The sequence below is a fragment of the Momordica charantia genome (genome assembly GCF_013281855.1).
Source record: "Momordica charantia cultivar OHB3-1 chromosome 5 unlocalized genomic scaffold, Mcharantia_2.0 BLBB01000005.1, whole genome shotgun sequence".
Classification (NCBI taxonomy): Eukaryota; Viridiplantae; Streptophyta; class Magnoliopsida; order Cucurbitales; family Cucurbitaceae; genus Momordica; species Momordica charantia.
In genome coordinates, this window is record NW_028275163.1 from 16,759,624 (window position 1) to 16,778,354 (window position 18,731).

Here is an 18,731-nt window from a genome sequence, read left to right on the forward strand (position 1 = left end):
GTAATGTTTCCATTAGTATCTTTCTATATATTTCGTCAAATTTTTTTTGCACTATTATGAAAAATTCAATGCATCCCTTATATCATGTCAAACCTATGGAGGACATATGAAAATGTTAGCCTGATGAAAATTTAATACCCTAATTACAGAACCAAGACCTCAATAAAGTAAAAGAAGAAAGAAAAGAGAGAATAATGGGCAAAAAGGGGAGAGAAAGAGAACTAGCAAAATCCCTTTATTGTTTCTTTGCAGATGCAGCAGTTGAAAGAGAGAGATAGAGAGAGAGAAAGTGTAATAATTAACACAACCACTATGAATTTTCACAAAAAAGAGAGACCAATATTGTTTTGTGAAGGAGACAAAAAAAAATTGTGATGGCACCCCCACCTTAAACAAAAGTCCATTTTATCATATATCTCAAAAACAAATGCAAATCCCTTCTTCTGCCTTGAGTTTCAAGCCAATTCTGGGCCAGAGGGGAGTGGTTGGTAGCCATCATGATGCCCTGTGTTTGCTTCTTCTCTATGAACAGGAATGAGCTTCAACACAACTGCAACTGGCATGCTCACAAATCCAATCAACACACTCAGTCCCCACAGTTCCCAGCTCAAAGGCACAGTGCTTGCAAAAGCACCCAACAGTTCAACAATAATTACTTGGAAACCCACTGTGGATACCATTACTCCCAAAAATATCCTGCTCGAGAACATCCCTCGGAAGATGTTGATCTTCTCTATCTCACGGCTGTTAATTTCGTTAAATACCTGAAGAAAAACAAACAACAATCCAAGCATAACCACCATGTGTTTGCATGTAGCATATAAATTTTCTAAGTTCAATGTGGCAGACGATACCTGGCAGAACACAAATGAGTTAAATATCAAAGTGTTGAGGACTATTGTGGAATCAGATCCACCGAGTCCAAGAAGTTGCTTTCCGGCGAAGTTAAGAACCGCAAGAACAGCGAGCTGATAGACACTTTGACCAATAATGTTCCTCCACATGGCCTTGGTGATAAAGCTGACGCCCTTGGGAATTGGGGGTCTCTGCATAAGTCCATCGTTTGGAGGCTCTGTGGCAAGTGCCAAAGCACCAAGAGTGTCCATAATCAAGTTCACCCAAAGCAACTGAACAGCAGTGAGCGGAGCAGACCCTGAAAGGCGAGGAGAACCAAGAAAAGAAAAAAGGGTTATCGATTTTTTGTCATTTTGAAATGGTCTTGCATAAAAGAGCAGCTTCGTAGATGAAATACACCTGAGAGGCAAGCAGAAACGAAATTGATCACTAGAGCAACGATGTTAACTGTTAGCTGAAACTGCACAAACTTTTGTATGTTAATGTAAACCGCACGTCCCCATCTCGCAACATTTACAATTGTTGAAAAATTGTCATCCATTATGATGACATCGGCATTTTCCTTGGCCACCTGAAAGTCATCCATAAAGATATCGGCAATATGACCAAATTTTAGTTATCGAGTCAATCTTTAGAGAAAAACAAACTTTACATTAGACATCCATGTGAAGGTCTTTGCTGCAAGAACTCTATGAAGCAAGTCTTTCTTCTTTTTTTCTAATAAGAAACATGTGTATGTATTACTCACAAAAAGAGGTACAGCACTATGGGATAGCAAGCCAAAGACTACATAAGTTGTTTGCCTAAACGCTTCCAATTTAGAACATTGGGATAGGTACGTTTGACCAGGCCATGGCGTTATTTTCTCAGATGCTTAAATTATTAGCTTAATTTTGTCTCCTCGCCATGTATTGACCAATAACCATCAGAAACATAAATAAGAACATGGTATGAAATCGTTCCACCCCAAAATTTAAGATCTAATCAATCAAATAAGTCACTTTTCAAAAACATATTTATCCTAGCTCAAAAGAAGAAACACATTCGTTTCCTGTTCCAAAAAAAAAAAAAAAGGAGAAACACGTTGGAGTACCACCAATATGTATTATGTTGAAAATTAGACATGTTTAGGATGATGCATTAGTATTCTATTAGATATTATTGTCTTTTGAGGTGGTACATGTTGATACATGTATTACGGATTTACAGAATTAGATTAATTATAAGGTCTATACTTTTTCTGTTGGGGTCCTAAAAATAGATTGTCTTGGGTGTGGGTTGAAACAAGCGTATGGACAAGGAAAAAAGAAAACTAGTTAGTTGTGAGGAGTGAAAGAAGTTTGTGTTTAGTGAATGATTTCAGTACAAGTGATAAGGGAGATTGTCGTTATGGATCGTGGTCTGGTGTGGAGGAAAACAAGTTCCAACTAGCCTTGTCTAGAAATCAAAAGAGAGGACTGAGGCAGAGTATGCTGGTGGGAGGCTAGTTAATATGATGACTGAGGCAGAGGTCGTTTTCTTTGGCAAGCGTGTTTTTTGGCTACATTATGGGGTTATCTGGCTAGAGAGGAACAATAGGCTGTTTAGAGGGGTGGAGAAAACTGTGGATTATGTTTGGGACCTTATTAGATTTAATACTTCCTTACGGGGTTCAGTCACTAAGGCCTTTTGTAATTATCAGTTAGGTCTTATTTTTTTGGATTGCAGCCTGTTTCTTTAGGGACTCCCTTTTGCAGGGCTATTTTTTGTATGTCCTTCTTGTTTTTGTATCTATTTTTCATTTCTCTCCATGAAGGTGCAGTTTCTTATCAAAAAAAAAATATGATGACCCAATAAATTGTTATGATCTCATGTCTATCCCGCAAAACTCTTTTTTCTTAGTCGTTAAAACTTATGAAGGAATCTAGTCTCTGTAAGCCTAGAGTACGATGACTTGTCTTGGCTAGTCGTGGGGGATTTTGATGCAATTTGATCCTCCAATGAGTTTTTTAGTGGAGCCCCTAATTTATCGGCTAAGGGTTTGATAATTTATAGTTCCACAGAGCATCCTAAATCTTGTGGTGTAACGTAGATTAGTAGAAAACTTGCTTTTCCTTTAGTAGTTTGCTACGTAGAATTAATTTTCTTCATTGAAGAAACTGAGTCTTAAAGGGTAAAATAAGCTCTAACCAATGCCCTTGGGCTTAGGAACATTCAAGCCGAGCCCTAGGGCACAAATCCCATAAGGTCCAACTCGTGAGCCCGTGAGATCAGCCCATGGGGCTTGGTAGAGCCCGTGAGGGCTAACTATATGTGCCAAGCCCCTTGTACAGTTGTACCACAAAAGATCTTTTTTGTGGCATATTTGGAAGGAAAAGAACTACAGGATTTTTTAAGATAATTCATCTTCTTTTGATTGTTTGTGTAATAGTTTTAAGCTTTTTATATCTTGGTTGTGCTTAAATCAACAAAAGTCTTTTGTAATTATAACCTCTAGATGATTGTAAACGATTGAAAGGTCTTTCTCGTTTAGTTTTTTTTGGGGGTTCCCTCACCCCCAACCTCTAGGCTGTTATTCCATGAATATATTCTCAATCAAAAAAAAATTAGGCATCGATAATGAGCATGGTATAGGAAAGAATATATCATTCCGATTCTTTCTACCTCATAAATTTATTAAGTAAAAAGAAGTAACCACTAGACATATAACAGAGAGAGAAAAGAAAAGGAAATCTAAAGAACAATAAATATCAGTTTATTCTTAAGCTCAAAAGAACCTGTGATCCAACCAGTTGCAAGCAATTATACCATTACAGTTTACTTAGCTGATGTACTGACCTCTGTCCCAGCAATGCCCATAGCTAGTCCAATATCTGACTCATGCAAAGCAGGAGCATCATTGGTCCCATCTCCGGTCACTGCAACGACCTCGCCAAATGTACTTCGCAAATTGTTAACCAGTGTGTATTTATCCAATGGCAAGGACCGAGCCATCACCTATATCCATGGCAATATATATAAAATATGCAACCATAATCAAACAAGAAAAGATTGAGTATGATAAATTTTCAAGATTGAGAAGGTAAACCTGGAGTTTTGGTATAACTTGCTTCATCTGCTCTGGAGATAAATTGCGGAAATTTGGTCCTTCTATAGCTAAACCGTCGTCTGTAAGTATGCCACATTCTTTAGCAATAGCCTTTGCCGTATTGATATTGTCACCAGTGACCATACGCACAGTTATTCCAGCTGCTAAACAAGTTTTAACAGCATCCTTGACCCCCGGGCGAACAGGATCCTTGATTCCAACGACTGCAACTAATGTATATCCAGCATCTGGAATAGATTTGTCATTCGGGTCCTCCATATCTTTGAAGGCCAAGCATAGCGTTCTCAAAGCTTCATTGGCAAAACCGTTGATAACGTTTGTAACATTCTTTACCTTCTCTTCCGTCAAGTCAATAAGTTCTCCATTGGAATCAACAAACTTATCACACAGACTTAGTATTATTTCAGATGCACCTTTGACAAAAGCTCTGACCTCACCATTAGGAAGAGCCACAAGTACAGACATCTTCTTCCTAACAGAATTGAAAGGCTCAATCTTAAGTATCTTATATTCTATACGTTGGGCATGAAAATCCCCACCCAAAAGCAAGCCAAACTCTAATAGCGCTGATTCTGTCGGTGTTCCACCAACGATTGAGTTCTGCCCATCTTTATCTTTAGTCACTTCGCAGCTAGTATTTTGAAATATGGACAGCAAAAGTAGGCCTAAAACATCTCCAGAGATCTCTGATTTTAATTTGTCTACACTCTCAAGGCCTTTATTCTCCATGAATTTTTCACAGACCCATGCACGACTAACTATCATATGGTTTGTTGTTAACGTCCCTGTCTTATCTGTGCAAATGCAACTAGCTGAACCCATCGTCTCACATGCAGACAGATGCCTAACAAGTGCCCTCTCGTTCATCAATTTCTTCATAGCAAATGCAAGGCTCAATGTCACTGCCAATGGTAATCCTTCAGGAACTGCGACGACTATTATGGTAACAGCAATGGCAAAGAAATCCAAGAGTTTAAGTGCATCACTTGAAGACCAGCTGGTAAATTGATGCTGAGCAGCTTTTTCCCAGAGGAACCTTCCTGTCATCACTAGGAATGTCAATACAGCAAAAGTTAAACCAATTTTACCAATAAGAGTTGCTACACCATTCAGCTTCACCTGCAGTGGGGTCTCATCTTCTCCTCCCTCGCTGAGGGTTTCCATCAATTTTCCCCATTCAGTTCTCATGCCAACTGTTGTTACCATCATTTTTCCAGATCCATCTTGCACTTTGGTTCCTGAAAGAAGAAATGGCTTCTCCCCGTCTATATTTACTGGTTCACTCTCACCTGATAAGCTGGACTCATCAATTAGCAAACTATATCCTGATATGAAAACCCCATCAGCAGGAACCTGATCTCCAATGGATAGATGAACAATATCTCCAACGACCAAGTCATAAATGGAAACTTTTTTCCTTAGCCCATCCCTAGTGACGTCAACATAAATTTTTTTCTTCTCCCGGTCAAGATCCTTGAACTGCAAAGACTGCCTGTAATCACTAATAGAAGTAACCAAGACGACCAATAGTATACTGAGTAGGATTCCTAAACCATCATATGTCCCCTTCGGCCATCCTTCAGTGGCGATTCCAACGCCTAAAGAAATTAGTGCACAAACTATTAGGATAATTAATGTCAAGTCATGTAATGCTTCCCATACAAACACCAAAAAGGATCTGGAAGGTTTCTCTGTGTAACGATTATAACCATAAATCTCTTGTCTCTTGGACACGTCCTTTTCACTAACGCCTGCATCCAGTGCGACAGAAACTTTCCTTGAAAGTCCTTCGACACCACCATGGAATTTGAATGCCTTGAAATCATGACTACGGACTATGGATGCAAGTTCATCTGGATGAATATTATAACCAGCATTTCTAGCCTCATCTGACAGATGGTACTCATCTCGATGCACGGCTGCACAAGAGAACAACATATATAAAGACAAGTATAGAGACTTAACAAATGAGATATAACATCAAAGGATTGAGAGTGAGCATAAGCCATTACCATCAATAAACTGTAATGCTGCCTTCTGAACATAAAGAGCCACTCGAATTTTTTCCTGGCAAACAAATGAAGGAAAAAGATGAAGACAATGAAGGAGATATTCATATGGATAAAGCAATTGTTGGAAATGTGTAGTAATGATAATCACCAAAGAGTTTGCTAAAGAAAGCCCATTCTCTTCATTCTTTAAGATACCATGAAATGAGAAGACTCAAGAAGAACAAAGAGCAATACAGAGGTTACAATGAAAGGTTTTGCTCTTCTTTCCTCAGTGCTCCATGTTACAAAGGAAACCGACTAAGGACCAAAATGCAGCAAGAAGGAACAAAGTGCCCAACAACAGAGGCTTTGTTCTCCACTCCTTTTTAATCTTTTGTTGCTCTATGATGCAAGTGTTTTAAAATCTTACATATTTACCTCACAGTGAAATACCCATTTGTCCGAAATGTCATATCCATTTCTTCCACAACCCCTTTTTAAGTCTTGTATGTTGGGCCACAAGCTAAAGGAAAATAAATATGAAAACAAAGTGAATGGTATTAAGACCAAAAAAAATACTATAATTGAGAGGAGAAAATAGTGTTTGAATTATTTGAAACCAAACAGAAAAAATGGAGATAGCAACAATGGTGATAATTTTTCACTATACCACTATATAATTTTTTTAAATTATAATTTATTCATTTAGTTTTTCAGATAAATAGAATGGAATCTAACATTCAACTTTCAAAGTTCAAAATATTATTAAATATAGTAGAATTAGAGACTTATCAAATTTAGTGGAGTTAAGTAACCAGGATAATTCGTTTTATTTTAAAATACATTTTTTATAACTATCAATCAATTCAAAAACAAAGTTGTAAAAAAATAAATTTCAAAACACTATTTTATTAAAATTTTCCAAATTAGTTCTTAAAAATAAAATTAAAGATTTTGATTCTTTTTCAAATAAAGTTACAGGCATTTTATGCATAGGTAGGTTGGAGAGATAGATTTTATGATTGTTTTAGTAACATTGTCCGATAAGCTCTTTTATGTTTTTTTATAAGAAACAATTTCATTGATGTAAGAAATTGTTTAAAAAAAAAAAAGGAAGAGAAAGCCCCAAACCATAGTAGTTACATGACTCCTCCAATTGGTCAAAATTCTGGTCCGATTTGGTTCAACCAGTTCGGTCTGGTTCTAGTTTAGTTTAGCTCTCCTGGTTATTTCGTTTCAAATATCAGCTTGTGGCTGAACCTTGGTTCGGATTATGGTGTTTAAAGGAAAATGAATTCAGGAATATTAGGGGTTTTTTGTTCAAATTACCTTTGGGTTCACATCTGAATCTGTGTCTTTGCTTTTTAGGTTATAGCTGAGAAGAAATCAGTGGTGATGTTTGAGATGATTTTGTTTCTACTAGTTGTGTGTCATTATTGACATAAGTTAGGTCATACAATGCGTGATTGTAGGAAGCTGTTGAGTAAAGGTCAGCGTATTCAATCTGTGCATGTTGCATATTTCTATTGATGCCAAAAAGTTGATTACGATTTTGGCAGAATAGTTTACTAAGTTCTAACAATATCCAGAGTCATTGACGGAATCATCCTCTAATCCAATTACCTCCATCAGTCATGTAACACACATAAATGTCTCCTTCAATTCTCATCAAAATGGGTCATTGACTCTGGACCACAGATTATATTTTAGGTAATCCCAATTTATTTTCTACCATTTCACCATCTATGTTTTTGCCTGATGTTACTCTACCAAATGGGACCACTTCTTCTATTTTAGGATCAATCCATCTTACTAAATCCCTTTCGTTGACGTTTGTTTTACAATTTACCATAATTTTCTTTTAATTTGATATTTGTTAGTAAACTTACTCATGATCTCTGTTAGAGTATATATTAGTATATTTTATATTCTTGTATTAATATTAATTTGTCATTTACCTTTTCCTTATAGGATTAGGTCAACCTTGTATAACTATATATATAGACTTTAATAATGAGAATACAGTACATTTGGATTCTCTCCAACCTTAGTCTCCACATGGTATCAGAGCTCTAGGTTTCTTGCCCATTAGGGTTTTGATGCCCATTAGGGTTTTGCGCCCATTAGGGTTTTGTGCCCATTAGATTGTGTGCCTTAGGGTTTTTGTTCATTGCTATCCAACACTCACCACCGCCGCCGCCGGCCACCGCCGCCGCCGGCCACCGCCGCCGCCGACCACCGCCGCCGTCGCTGCCGACCACTGCTGCCGCCGTTTGCTGATTTGCCAGTTATTTTTTTTTTTCCAATTGCTATTGGTGGGTTTCGTCTCGCCGTCCTTCGCACCTTCGTCGCGGTGCGCTTCCGTGACCGCCAATCGCCTTTACCCCTCTGGTTGTCGTGGGAGAGCACTTGGGGTTTCTGGTTTCAGAAAACACCTAATCCGGTTTGGTTCCAACCGTTTGATTCATCTGTTTTGTTTGGTTTGGGTGGTTTGGTCTGGTTCTGTCGTTTTGTTCAAATAAGTTCGCTTGTTTGTTATGGCTGAGAAGAAATCAATCGTAACTTCTGAGGTGATCCCAATGAAAATCAATGTTCTTCATGGAAAATCAATGTTCGTCTTTTTTTGCGAAGTATTGATATGGACGATCACATAACTGAGGATCCGCCTAAGGATGAGAGCAAGAAAGCTTGGTTGCAGGATGATGCTCGACTGGTTCTGCAGATCAAGAATTCGATCGAGGGTGACATTATTGGCTTGGTCAATGAATGTGAGTATGTTAAAGAGTTACTTAAATATTTAGAATTCCTTTATTTTGGAAAAGGAAATGTTAGTCGAATATTTGAAATCTGCAAGCGCTTCTACCAACCTGAGTTTGGTGACCAATCTCTTACAAATTACTTTATGGAACACAAACGAATTTATGCAGAGTTTAATGCATTACTCCCAAATAGTAATGATGCAAAAGTTCGGCTTGCCCAACGCGAACAACTAGCAGTTATCAGTTTTCTTCTTGGTCTTCCACCTAGATTTGATGTGGCCAAAGACCAATTACTCTCTGGTTCGGAAATTCCAGCTTTAGAGGAGGCATTCGAGTACTTCGAGTTGAGAAGTCACAACCCGTCTTGTCATCTCAGTCTAATAGTGCTTTGGTTGGACGTAGTACAAATGCAAACAGAGGTAATACCTACCAAGGGAATTCCACGACTTCGAACGCTCAACGTTCTAGTGCTCCAAAGTCAAATTCAGGAGATATTATTTTTTGCAATTATTGCCATAAGCCTGGTCATACAAAACGAGAATGTAGAAAGCTATTGAATAGAGGTCAGAAAACACAGTCTGCCCATGTTGCATCTACTCCTGATAATGTTGGCAAGTTAGTTACAATTCCTACGGAAGAATTTGCTAAGTTCCAACAGTATCAAGAGTCATTGACGGCATCGTCCTCTAATCCGATTACCGCCATCGCTGAGTCAGGTAACACCAGTAAATGTCTTACTTCCTCCACATCAAAATGGGTCATTGACTCTGGTGCGACAAATCATATGTCAGGTAACCCTAACTTATTTGCTAATTTCTCCCCATCTGCATCTTTGCCTGATGTTACCATAGCAAATGACATAACTTCTCCTGTTCTTGGCTCTGGCACAGTTCATCTTTCCACATCCCTTTCACTAACATCTGTTTTAAATTTACCACAATTTTCTTTTAATTTGATCTCGGTTGGTAAACTCACTCGTGATCTTAATTGTTGTGTCTTATTCTTCCCCGGTTATTGCCTATTTCAGGATCTTACGACGAAGAAGACTATTGGTAAAGGGCGTGAATCCAATGACCTCTACACGTTTGATACACAAATACCTACAACCACTGTTTGCACTCGACTGCCAACTCCTTTCGAAGAACATTGTCGTTTGGGTCATCCATCTCTCTCCATGTTAAAGAGTCTTCGTCCTCAATTTCATAGCGTGCATTCTTTAGATTGTGAGTCATGTCAATTTGCTAAGTTTCATCGTCTTAGTTTGTATCCTAGAGTCAATAAACGAGCTACTACCTTTTTTGAATTAGTTCATTCTGATGTTTGTGGTCCATGTCCTATTGAGTCCAAAGGTGGGTTTCAGTACTTTGTTACCTTTGTTGATGATTTTTCCCGTGTAACTTGGTTATATTTAATGAAACATCGTTCTGAGTTACTTTCTCATTTTCGCAACTTTCATGCTGAAATTCGAACTCAATTTGGTGGCTCTCTTAAAGTTCTACGAAGTGATAATGCTAAAGAATATTTGTCTGGAGCTCTTGGCTCTTATTTAAGTGAATATGGTATTCTTCACCAATCCTCTTGTATCGATACTCCGTCTCAAAATGGAGTTGCAGAAAGAAAAAATAGACATCTTCTCGAAACAGCAAGGGCCTTAATGTTTCAAATGCATGTTCCAAAATATTTTTGGGCCGATGCTATTTCGACGGCTTGCTTCCTGATTAATCGCATGCCTTCATCGGTTCTTAAGGGTGAGATACCTTATCGTACTCTATGTCCTATGCAACCTTTATTTCCTATTAAACCTAAAATATTTGGTTGCACCTGTTTTGTTCGTGATGTTCGCCCTCAGCTCACCAAATTGGACCCTAAGTCCTTGAAATGCATTTTCCTTGGTTATTCTCGTGTTCAAAAATGGTATCGATGTTATTGTGCTGATCTCAATAGATATCTTGTCTCTCCCGACGTTACATTCTTTGAAAATACTCCTTTTTCATCATCTTTGAGTACTAGTCAGGGGGAGAGTTCACAAGAAGATGATGACTTTCTTGTATATTTCATTGTCTCTCCTTCCACTGAAGAGCTTCCTAGCAATACATCTTCCTATGTGTCTGATCCTTCTCTTCCCACCATTACTCAAGTTTATTCTCGTCGGCAACCTCCTACGGACTCATGCCCTATACCAGCATCTTCTTCGCCCGAGGATCCAGGAACAAGTGATGACCTTCCAATTGCTCTTAGAAAAGGTAAGCGTAAATGTAATTATCTTGTTTCTTCTTTTGTCTCATATAACCATTTGTCCTCACCTACTTGTTCGTTTCTTGCATCCCTTAAGTCTGTATTTATTCCTAAAACTGTTCATGAAACTTTGTGTCATCCTGGTTGGCGGACTGCTATGTTGGAGGAAATGATTGCCTTAGATGACAATGGTACTTGGGATTTAGTGTCTCTTCCTGCAGAAAAAAAACCTATCGGTTGTAAATGGGTGTTTGCTGTTAAAGTCATCCTGATGGATCCATTGCCCGTTTGAAAACTCGCCTTGTTGCTAAAGGATACGCGCAGACTTATGGAATTGATTATAGTGATACTTTTTCTCCGGTTGCTAAATTGATTTCTGTTAGGTTATTCATTTCCTTGGCATCTATTCACCATTGGCCGTTACATCAGCTTGATATTAAAAATGCCTTCCTCCATGGTGATCTTCAAGAGGAAGTGTATATGGAGCAACCACCAGGTTTTGTTGCTCAGGGGGAGAATGGAAAAGTATGTCGTCTTCGTAAATCCTTATATGGGTTGAAACAAAGTCCACGAGCATGGTTTGGAAAATTCAGTCAGGTGGTTGAGAACTTTGGAATGAAGAAGAGTAAGTCAGACCATTCTGTCTTCTATAAACAAACTGAGTCTGGTGTTATCTTACTCGTTGTATATGTTGATGATATTGTGATTACTGGTAATGATTCATCAGGCATCCTATCACTCAAAACTTTCCTTCATAGTCAATTTCATACGAAGGATTTGGGAGTGCTGAAATATTTCTTAGGAATTGAGGTAATAAGGAGCAAGAAGGGGATTCTCTTATCACAGAGGAAATATGTACTTGACCTGTTAACTGAAACAGGAAAGTTAGCTGCTAAGCCGCGTAGTACCCCAATGATACCTAATTTACAACTTACAAAAGAATGAGAGTTGTTGAAAGATCCTGAGAAGTATAGGAGATTAGTAGGGAAGTTGAATTATCTTACGGTTACGAAGCCAGACATAGCTTATCCAGTTAGTATTATGAGTCAGTTTATGAGTTCTCCTACGACTGACCATTGGATCGCATTGGAACATATTCTATGTTATTTGAAAGGTGCTCCTGGACGTGGTTTGTTATATAAAGATCACAGTCATCTTAATATTGAATGTTTTTCAGATTCTGATTGGGCAGGTTCTATGGAAGATAGAATATCAACCTCAGGATATTGTGTATTTGTCGGAGGTAATTTAGTTTCTTGGAAAAGTAAGAAACAAAACGTGGTGTCGCGTTCGAGTGCTGAATCAGAATGTAGAGCTATGGCATAGTCGGTGTGTGAATTAGTATGGATACATCGCTTCTGACTGAATTGGGATTTGGCATCACCACTCCAATGAAACTTTGGTGTGATAATCAAGCAGCTCTTCATATTCCATCTAATCCAATATTTCATGAACGAACCAAATACATTGAAGTTGATTGTCATTATGTACGTGAGAAAATACAGCAAGGATTGGTGGCTACAGGGTATGTGAAGACTGGAGAGCAGCTAGGAGATATCTTTACTAAAGCATTGAATGGAGCACGAATAGATTATTTGTCTAACAAGTTGTGCATGATTAACATATATGCACCAACTTGAGGGGGAGTATTAGAGTATATATTAGTATATTTTATATTCTTGTATTAATATTAATTTGTCATTTACCTTGTCCTTATAGGATTAGGTCAACCTTGTATATTTGTCTATATATATAGACTTTAATAATGAGAATACAGTACATTTGGATTCTCTCCAACCTTAGTCTCTACAATCTCAATTGTTGTGTCTTATTCTTCCATGGTTATGGCTTATTTCAGGATCTTACGACGTAGAGGACTATTGGTGGAGAGCGTGAATCCAAAGGTCTCTACACGCTTGATAAACGAATGCCTACAGTCGTCAGATGCACTAGGGTGCCATCTCCATTAGAAGAACATTGTCGTTTGAGTCACCATCTCTCTCAGTATTGAAAAGTCTTCGCCCTTAATTTCACAAATTGTTTTCTTTAGACTGTGAGTCACATCAATTTGCTAACTTTCACCATCTAAGTTTGTATCCTAGAGTCAATAAGCAAGCTAGTGTTCCATTTGAGTTAGTTCATTCCAATGTCTAGGGTCCTTGTATAGCCAAAAGTGGATTTTAGTATTTTGTTACTTTTATCAATGATCTTTCTTGCATAACTTTGTTATATTTAATGAAAATTCGTTCTAAGTTAAGTTGTTTTTTCATTTTTGTAACTTTCATGTTGAAATTTGAACTCAATTTGGTGGTTCTCTTAGAGTTTTACTTAGTGATGATGCTAAAGAATATTTCTCTAGTGTTCTTGGCTCTTATTTATACAAACATGATATTCTTCATCAATCTTCTTGTATTAACACCCCATCTCAAAATGGAGTTGCAGAACGAAAAACATATAACTCCTCAAAACAGAAAGGGCATTAATGTTTCAGATGCATATTCCAAAATATATTTGGATCAATGTTGCTTGACAACTTATTTTTTAATTAATCGCATGCCTTCACCAATCCTTAAGCGTGAGATACCTTACCATACTTTATGTTCAACTCAACCTTTGTTTTCTATTAAACCTAAAATATTTTGTTGTACTTGTTTCGTTCAGGATGTTCACCCCTAACTCACAAAATTGGACCAAGTCATTGAAATACCTTTTTCTTTTTGTTAATCATGTGTTCGAAAAGGATATCGGTGTTATTGTCCTAATCTAAATACATTTCTTGTATCTTCTGATGTTATGTTTTTTGAATGATACATCTTTCTTTTTATTATCTTTGAGCAATGGTCAGGTAAGCATCCAAAGGAAGATAATGACTTTCTTGTCTATTCTATTATCTCTTATTGTAAGGAAGTGCCCTCTAGCGATGCATCTCCTTCTATGCCTAATCCTCCTTGCCTAGCAATTGCTCAGGTTTATTCTCGATGGCAACCTCCTTCGATCACACGCCCTGTACCAACAGCTTCTATATCATTGAATCCAAGAACAAGCGATGATCTTCGTATAGCTCTTCGCAAAGGTAAAGGTCAGTGTATTCATCCTGTTTGCTCTTTTGTTTCATATAACCATTTGTCCTCTCCTACTTGTTCATTCATTGCATCCCTTGAATCTTTATCCATTCCTAAAATTATTCGTGAAGCTTTGTCTCACTCTGGTTGGCGTGCTGCAATGTTATAGGAGATGACTGCCTTAGATTACCATGGTACTTGAGATTTAGTTTCTCTTCCTGCAGGAAAGAAGTCTATCGATTGTAAATGAGTGTTTGTCATTAAAGTTAATCCTGACCAATCAGTTGTCCGATTGAAAACTTGTCTTGTTTCTAAGTGCTATGCATAGACTTATGGAGTTGACTATTATGGTACTTTTTCTCTAATTGTAAAATTGGCTTCTATCAGGTTATTCATTTCGTTGTGCCCTTGCATCTGTATATATTAAAAATGTCTTTCTACATGGTGAACTTCAAGGAGAAGTGTATATGGAGTAACCATCGAGTTTTGTTGCTCACAGGGAGAACATAAAGGTATGTCGCCTTCATAAACCCTTGTATGAATTAATCAAAGCCCAGTACATCCTCTTGAAAAATTCAGTCACGTGATTGAGAATTTTGGAATGAAGAAAAGTAAGTCAGATCATCCTGTCTTTTGTAAACTATCTCAGACTGGTGTCGTCTTACTAGTTGTATACATTGATGATACTGTTATTATTGGTAATGATACATCAAGCATCCTATCTCTCAAGACATTTTTTCATGGTTAATTTCATACAAAAGAATTAGGAATGTTAAAATGCTTCTTGGGAGTTGACGTAATAAGAAGCAAGAAGGGAATTCTTTTATCACAGAGAAAATACATAATTGATTGTCAAATGAGGTAGGAAAGTTAGGTGCTAAGCGTAGCACACCGATTATACCTAATCTAAAGCTTACAAAAGAAAGTAAATTTCTGGTAGATCCTGAAAGGAATATGAGGTTAGTAGGAAAGCTAAACTACGTTAGAGGGACTAGGCTAGATACAATTTATCCAGTGAGTATTGTGAGTCAGTAAATACCTTCTCCTAGACATTGTACATTTGTCTATATATATCCTTCCGTGAATGAAATGGATTTATTGATTCTCTCGAACTTTTAGTCTTTGCAAAAATGTGTAACTAAAAAAGAAACTAGTTTTAGACAATATATTTCTAGTTTTCAAAATCTCTTTCTATCATCTCAACACACCATCTTTCATTTAGTACATTCTCTAACTCTTTTTTCTCTAACTCCCTCCCTCAAACTTACCTTCTCTCCTGACCATGTCACTTTCTCTCCAACTTTTCTCTCTCTAACATCTCTCTAAAAATGTTTACCTTTCTATCTCCCTTTCTATCTTATCGTTTGTTTACTCCGACTAATGTCTCCTAACTTTCATGTAATTAATCTTTGTTTCTCTAACATCTCTCTTTTTGAAAAAACAAAATTCTCTCCACATTTTATTTCTCTCTCTAACATATTTCTCTTACTTTTTCTCTCTAAAATTTCTCCAATTCTATCTTTATTTCCCATATCTCTCTATTTTTCTTACTCTACTCTCTAAAATTTCTCCAACCTTTTTCCCTCTCTAACAAATATATGATCTCCCTATAACTACCCTTTCTCTCTCTCTCTCATCTAACTAATATTTCTCTCTCTGAAAATAATGAGTGGTAGATTAAATGGAAAGAACTAGATATGGAAAGAGCGTATTTGGCTGTTGGCTGTTGGCTGTTGGAAAGATTAAATGGAAACAATCCCATTTCTCATCCCTACACGAGAGGTTAAAAAATTATAAGTTGGCTGTTGGCCCCACACTGCACTCCGTCCATAAAGCCTATCTTTTCCATTTAATGACGTAATTGTCCAGCGAAACTTCCGCGAAGTTTCCTCACTTGACTTTCTTTATTCTTCCCCACCCACCCTAAACTCCTAAAATTCATCGCCCACACCCGCCCATCCACACCGTTAAATAGTTTCTTTATTCACAATTTGTTTCTAAAATATGTTTTTAATTCTTTTACCTTGCAAAGTTCAAAGAAAGGGATGAAAAAAATATCTATTTTAAACACTGGCGGGAAAAATCTTCCCCCTAAAAATGTTTCTGTCGGCTTAAAGACTCTTTCAAGTGCATCTTTCTCTGTCCAACTCTACATTTAAAACAAGTTTATGGAGAACCAATCAAAGAATATCTTACTTATTACAGCTTTTTTAAAAGTATTATTCTATTCTAGAGTAGCTTTATAAAAAAGAATATTATTCTATAAAAGGACGGCTTTCTAAGAAAAAGGTATTTTTATATTGTTTAAATATATTAAATTTAAATAAATGAATTCGTCAGAGAAGCTATATAATAATGTAGCACCATTTCACTGGCTACGATGATGATGACCGTCCAATTGAGTGGTGCCAGCTGAGGGTTAAATACTTTTTTCAAAATATTAAATTTAAATATGAGCTATATAGTTTAAATTTTTTTTTTTTAAAAAGCCGAAGCGAGCATAGCTTGACGATAATTGGCATATACTTCCAACCACAAGGTTGAACTTAACTGTAATTGACACTTGTTTGTGATCAAAAAATCATGAATTTGAATCTTGTATTCAAAATAAAATAAAAAATAAAACTTTCTATCCCTGCTCCAATTTAAGGAATCAGGGTAAAAAGAATCCCTATAATAAGATCACATCCACAATAAATAGAATTTATTTTTCGCATTTATTTTAAATTTGTTAAGAAAAATTAATTAAATATAAAATATATTAAAATTGTATGCATTTGATAAAATTTTAAAACATTATAAAAAAACAAATTAATAATCTAAATCCACTTGCTTAAATAATTAACTTTAAAAATTATTTTAATATTTTTTATTCATGGTGCGGTGGTGTAAAAGTGTCAAATTTAGTGTACCCACCCAATTAAATAATTTTCAGACAATGTTTCAAAAGAAAATAATAATTTTCAGACAAATTATGTAAATAAGATAAAATAAATATGTATTTCAATGGTATATGTTTTAGTTTGTGGCCTGACACCCGTTTTTAAACCAGGATTCCTATCTAATCTCAGACATGTATTGGACCCCACAGAAATTTTTATCTCCAATTTTTTTTTTTTTAAATAACTTTTTAATATTGATAAATTTTATATTATTTTTAAGACAACAGATACGGGAATGAAAAGAGCATTCAGAAATTTTAAGATTTTAATGGCACAATTTTCTTAACTTGGAAATTCGCAATCACCAAAAAAACTACACTCGCTAATTCATCTTTAAAGATTTTTCAAAGCAATTCCTTCAAGAAAACCCTACCCAATCTAATGCGTCAGAGAATCGAGGAAAATTTTGACTAAAAGTTTTAACAACTAATTCGAGTTTTCCCGAAATTTAGCCCTGCGTCCTTCGCAATTAAACTGTTCTACTTTTCAAGCCTTTTCTCGGCAGCCAAACAGGCGAGAAAGCGATGAGCAGAAAATGGAGAGAATCTAGTAATCTACATTACGGAGGAAGAAATAGAAGTTGAGACATAGAACAGATTCAGAAGTGAGAGGGATTAGGAAATGGAACCTGGATTTTGAGCTTCTTCTTCTCGGCCTCGGAGCGCTTGACGAGATCTGCAACGTTTCGGAACCTCCGCCGTGGATTCTTGACGACGGAGACGGCGGATCTCCACCGCCTCAAGGCTTCCTCGGAAGGATGTTTGTGCTCAACTTCGAAGTCCTTCAGAAACCTCTCCATACGATCTCTGTTCCTTCGATTTCTCGCCGGAAAGCCGTAGCCGTCGGTTTTCCGAGCAGATCAGAAGCAAAGAAGAGTCAAGAATTCGGCGATGGAAGCTTGGACGGAGAGGCTCTGGTCCAGACTCCGGGCAACAAGGAGGGAGTGAACTAAAAGAGGGAATTGGGAGAAAATCTGGAATTTGCGTGGGGCCGGGCCAATTGTAAAAACCCAGAAATTTTGGGTTTCAGAAAATTTTCTATCATAAAAGTGTTTTTATAACTTCGTTTTGATTTTACAATTTTGCCCTCCTTTCATTAAATACAAAATTTTACTCTAAAAAGAAAAACAAAACACTTCTCACTTATTCCATTATTTTCATAATCTTCTTTTCAATTTTGAAAGTGTATTTTAGGAAAGTTTAGAATTTATAACCATTTCTTAAAATAATTTAAAAATTAATTAATTAATAAAAAGTGTTAAAGAGATTAACGAGATTTGGGTTTTAAAAAGATTATGTTTCAAAATGGAAAACTTTTAATAATTTTTTAAGGTTATTTACTTTTAAAAGAAGTTAAAATATATATATATATAATCCCTATTGAGATCCATGCAATTTCAACCCGATAAAATGCAATATTAGTTGAAATGATATGAATCTTTACCTACAATAAACTCTTGACATTTTTCTTTCCGACCATCAACAACGTATTTGAAAATACAAAGAACAAAATGGCTCGGCACCAACTTTTTTTACTCCATTTATTTTTTGTTTATTTATTATAATTTTTTTAGTAAAACAATTGGGATTTGGAAATAATCGGGTTCAATTTGATCCTAAATCATTTCTTTAAAATGTAAAAGTATTTTTATAATCGCACCTTTTTTTTCTTATGCGTACATCAATATAATTTTTACTCCCGAAGGACAAATTTTTCAAATAATATAAATTAAGAAAGAAATTACAAATTTAATGTAAATTATAAAATAAAATAAAAATAATGTAAATAAAAATAATAAA

The 18,731-nt window shown here is 36.3% G+C and overlaps 1 protein-coding gene across 1 annotated transcript; it reads right to left on the minus strand.

Annotated features, from left to right (window-relative positions):
* Positions 1–212: 212 nt before the first annotated feature.
* On the minus strand, positions 213–17,967 carry LOC111025152 (calcium-transporting ATPase 4, plasma membrane-type). Its single transcript, XM_022303000.2, has 7 exons — positions 17,561–17,967; positions 5,956–6,010; positions 3,923–5,862; positions 3,673–3,831; positions 1,255–1,426; positions 855–1,153; positions 213–764 (listed from the first exon to the last, which is right to left on the minus strand). The coding sequence occupies exons 1-7, from the start codon at positions 17,729–17,731 to the stop codon at positions 456–458; spliced, it is 3,105 nt and encodes a 1,034-aa protein (XP_022158692.1). The 5' UTR covers positions 17,732–17,967; the 3' UTR covers positions 213–455.
* Positions 17,968–18,731: the final 764 nt, after the last annotated feature.

Bases quoted from the DNA above. Each gene is read 5' to 3' on its own strand.
- LOC111025152 (XM_022303000.2), bottom strand. From the start codon at position 17,731: ATGGAGAGGTTTCTGAAGGACTTCGAAGTTGAGCACAAACATCCTTCC. The intron at 5,863-5,955 runs GTAATGGCTTAT...TCTCTTGTGCAG, and splicing joins AGCATTACAGTTTATTGATG to CCGTGCATCGAGATGAGTAC. The intron at 1,427-3,672 runs GTCAGTACATCA...GATGACTTTCAG, and splicing joins TGGGCATTGCTGGGACAGAG to GTGGCCAAGGAAAATGCCGA.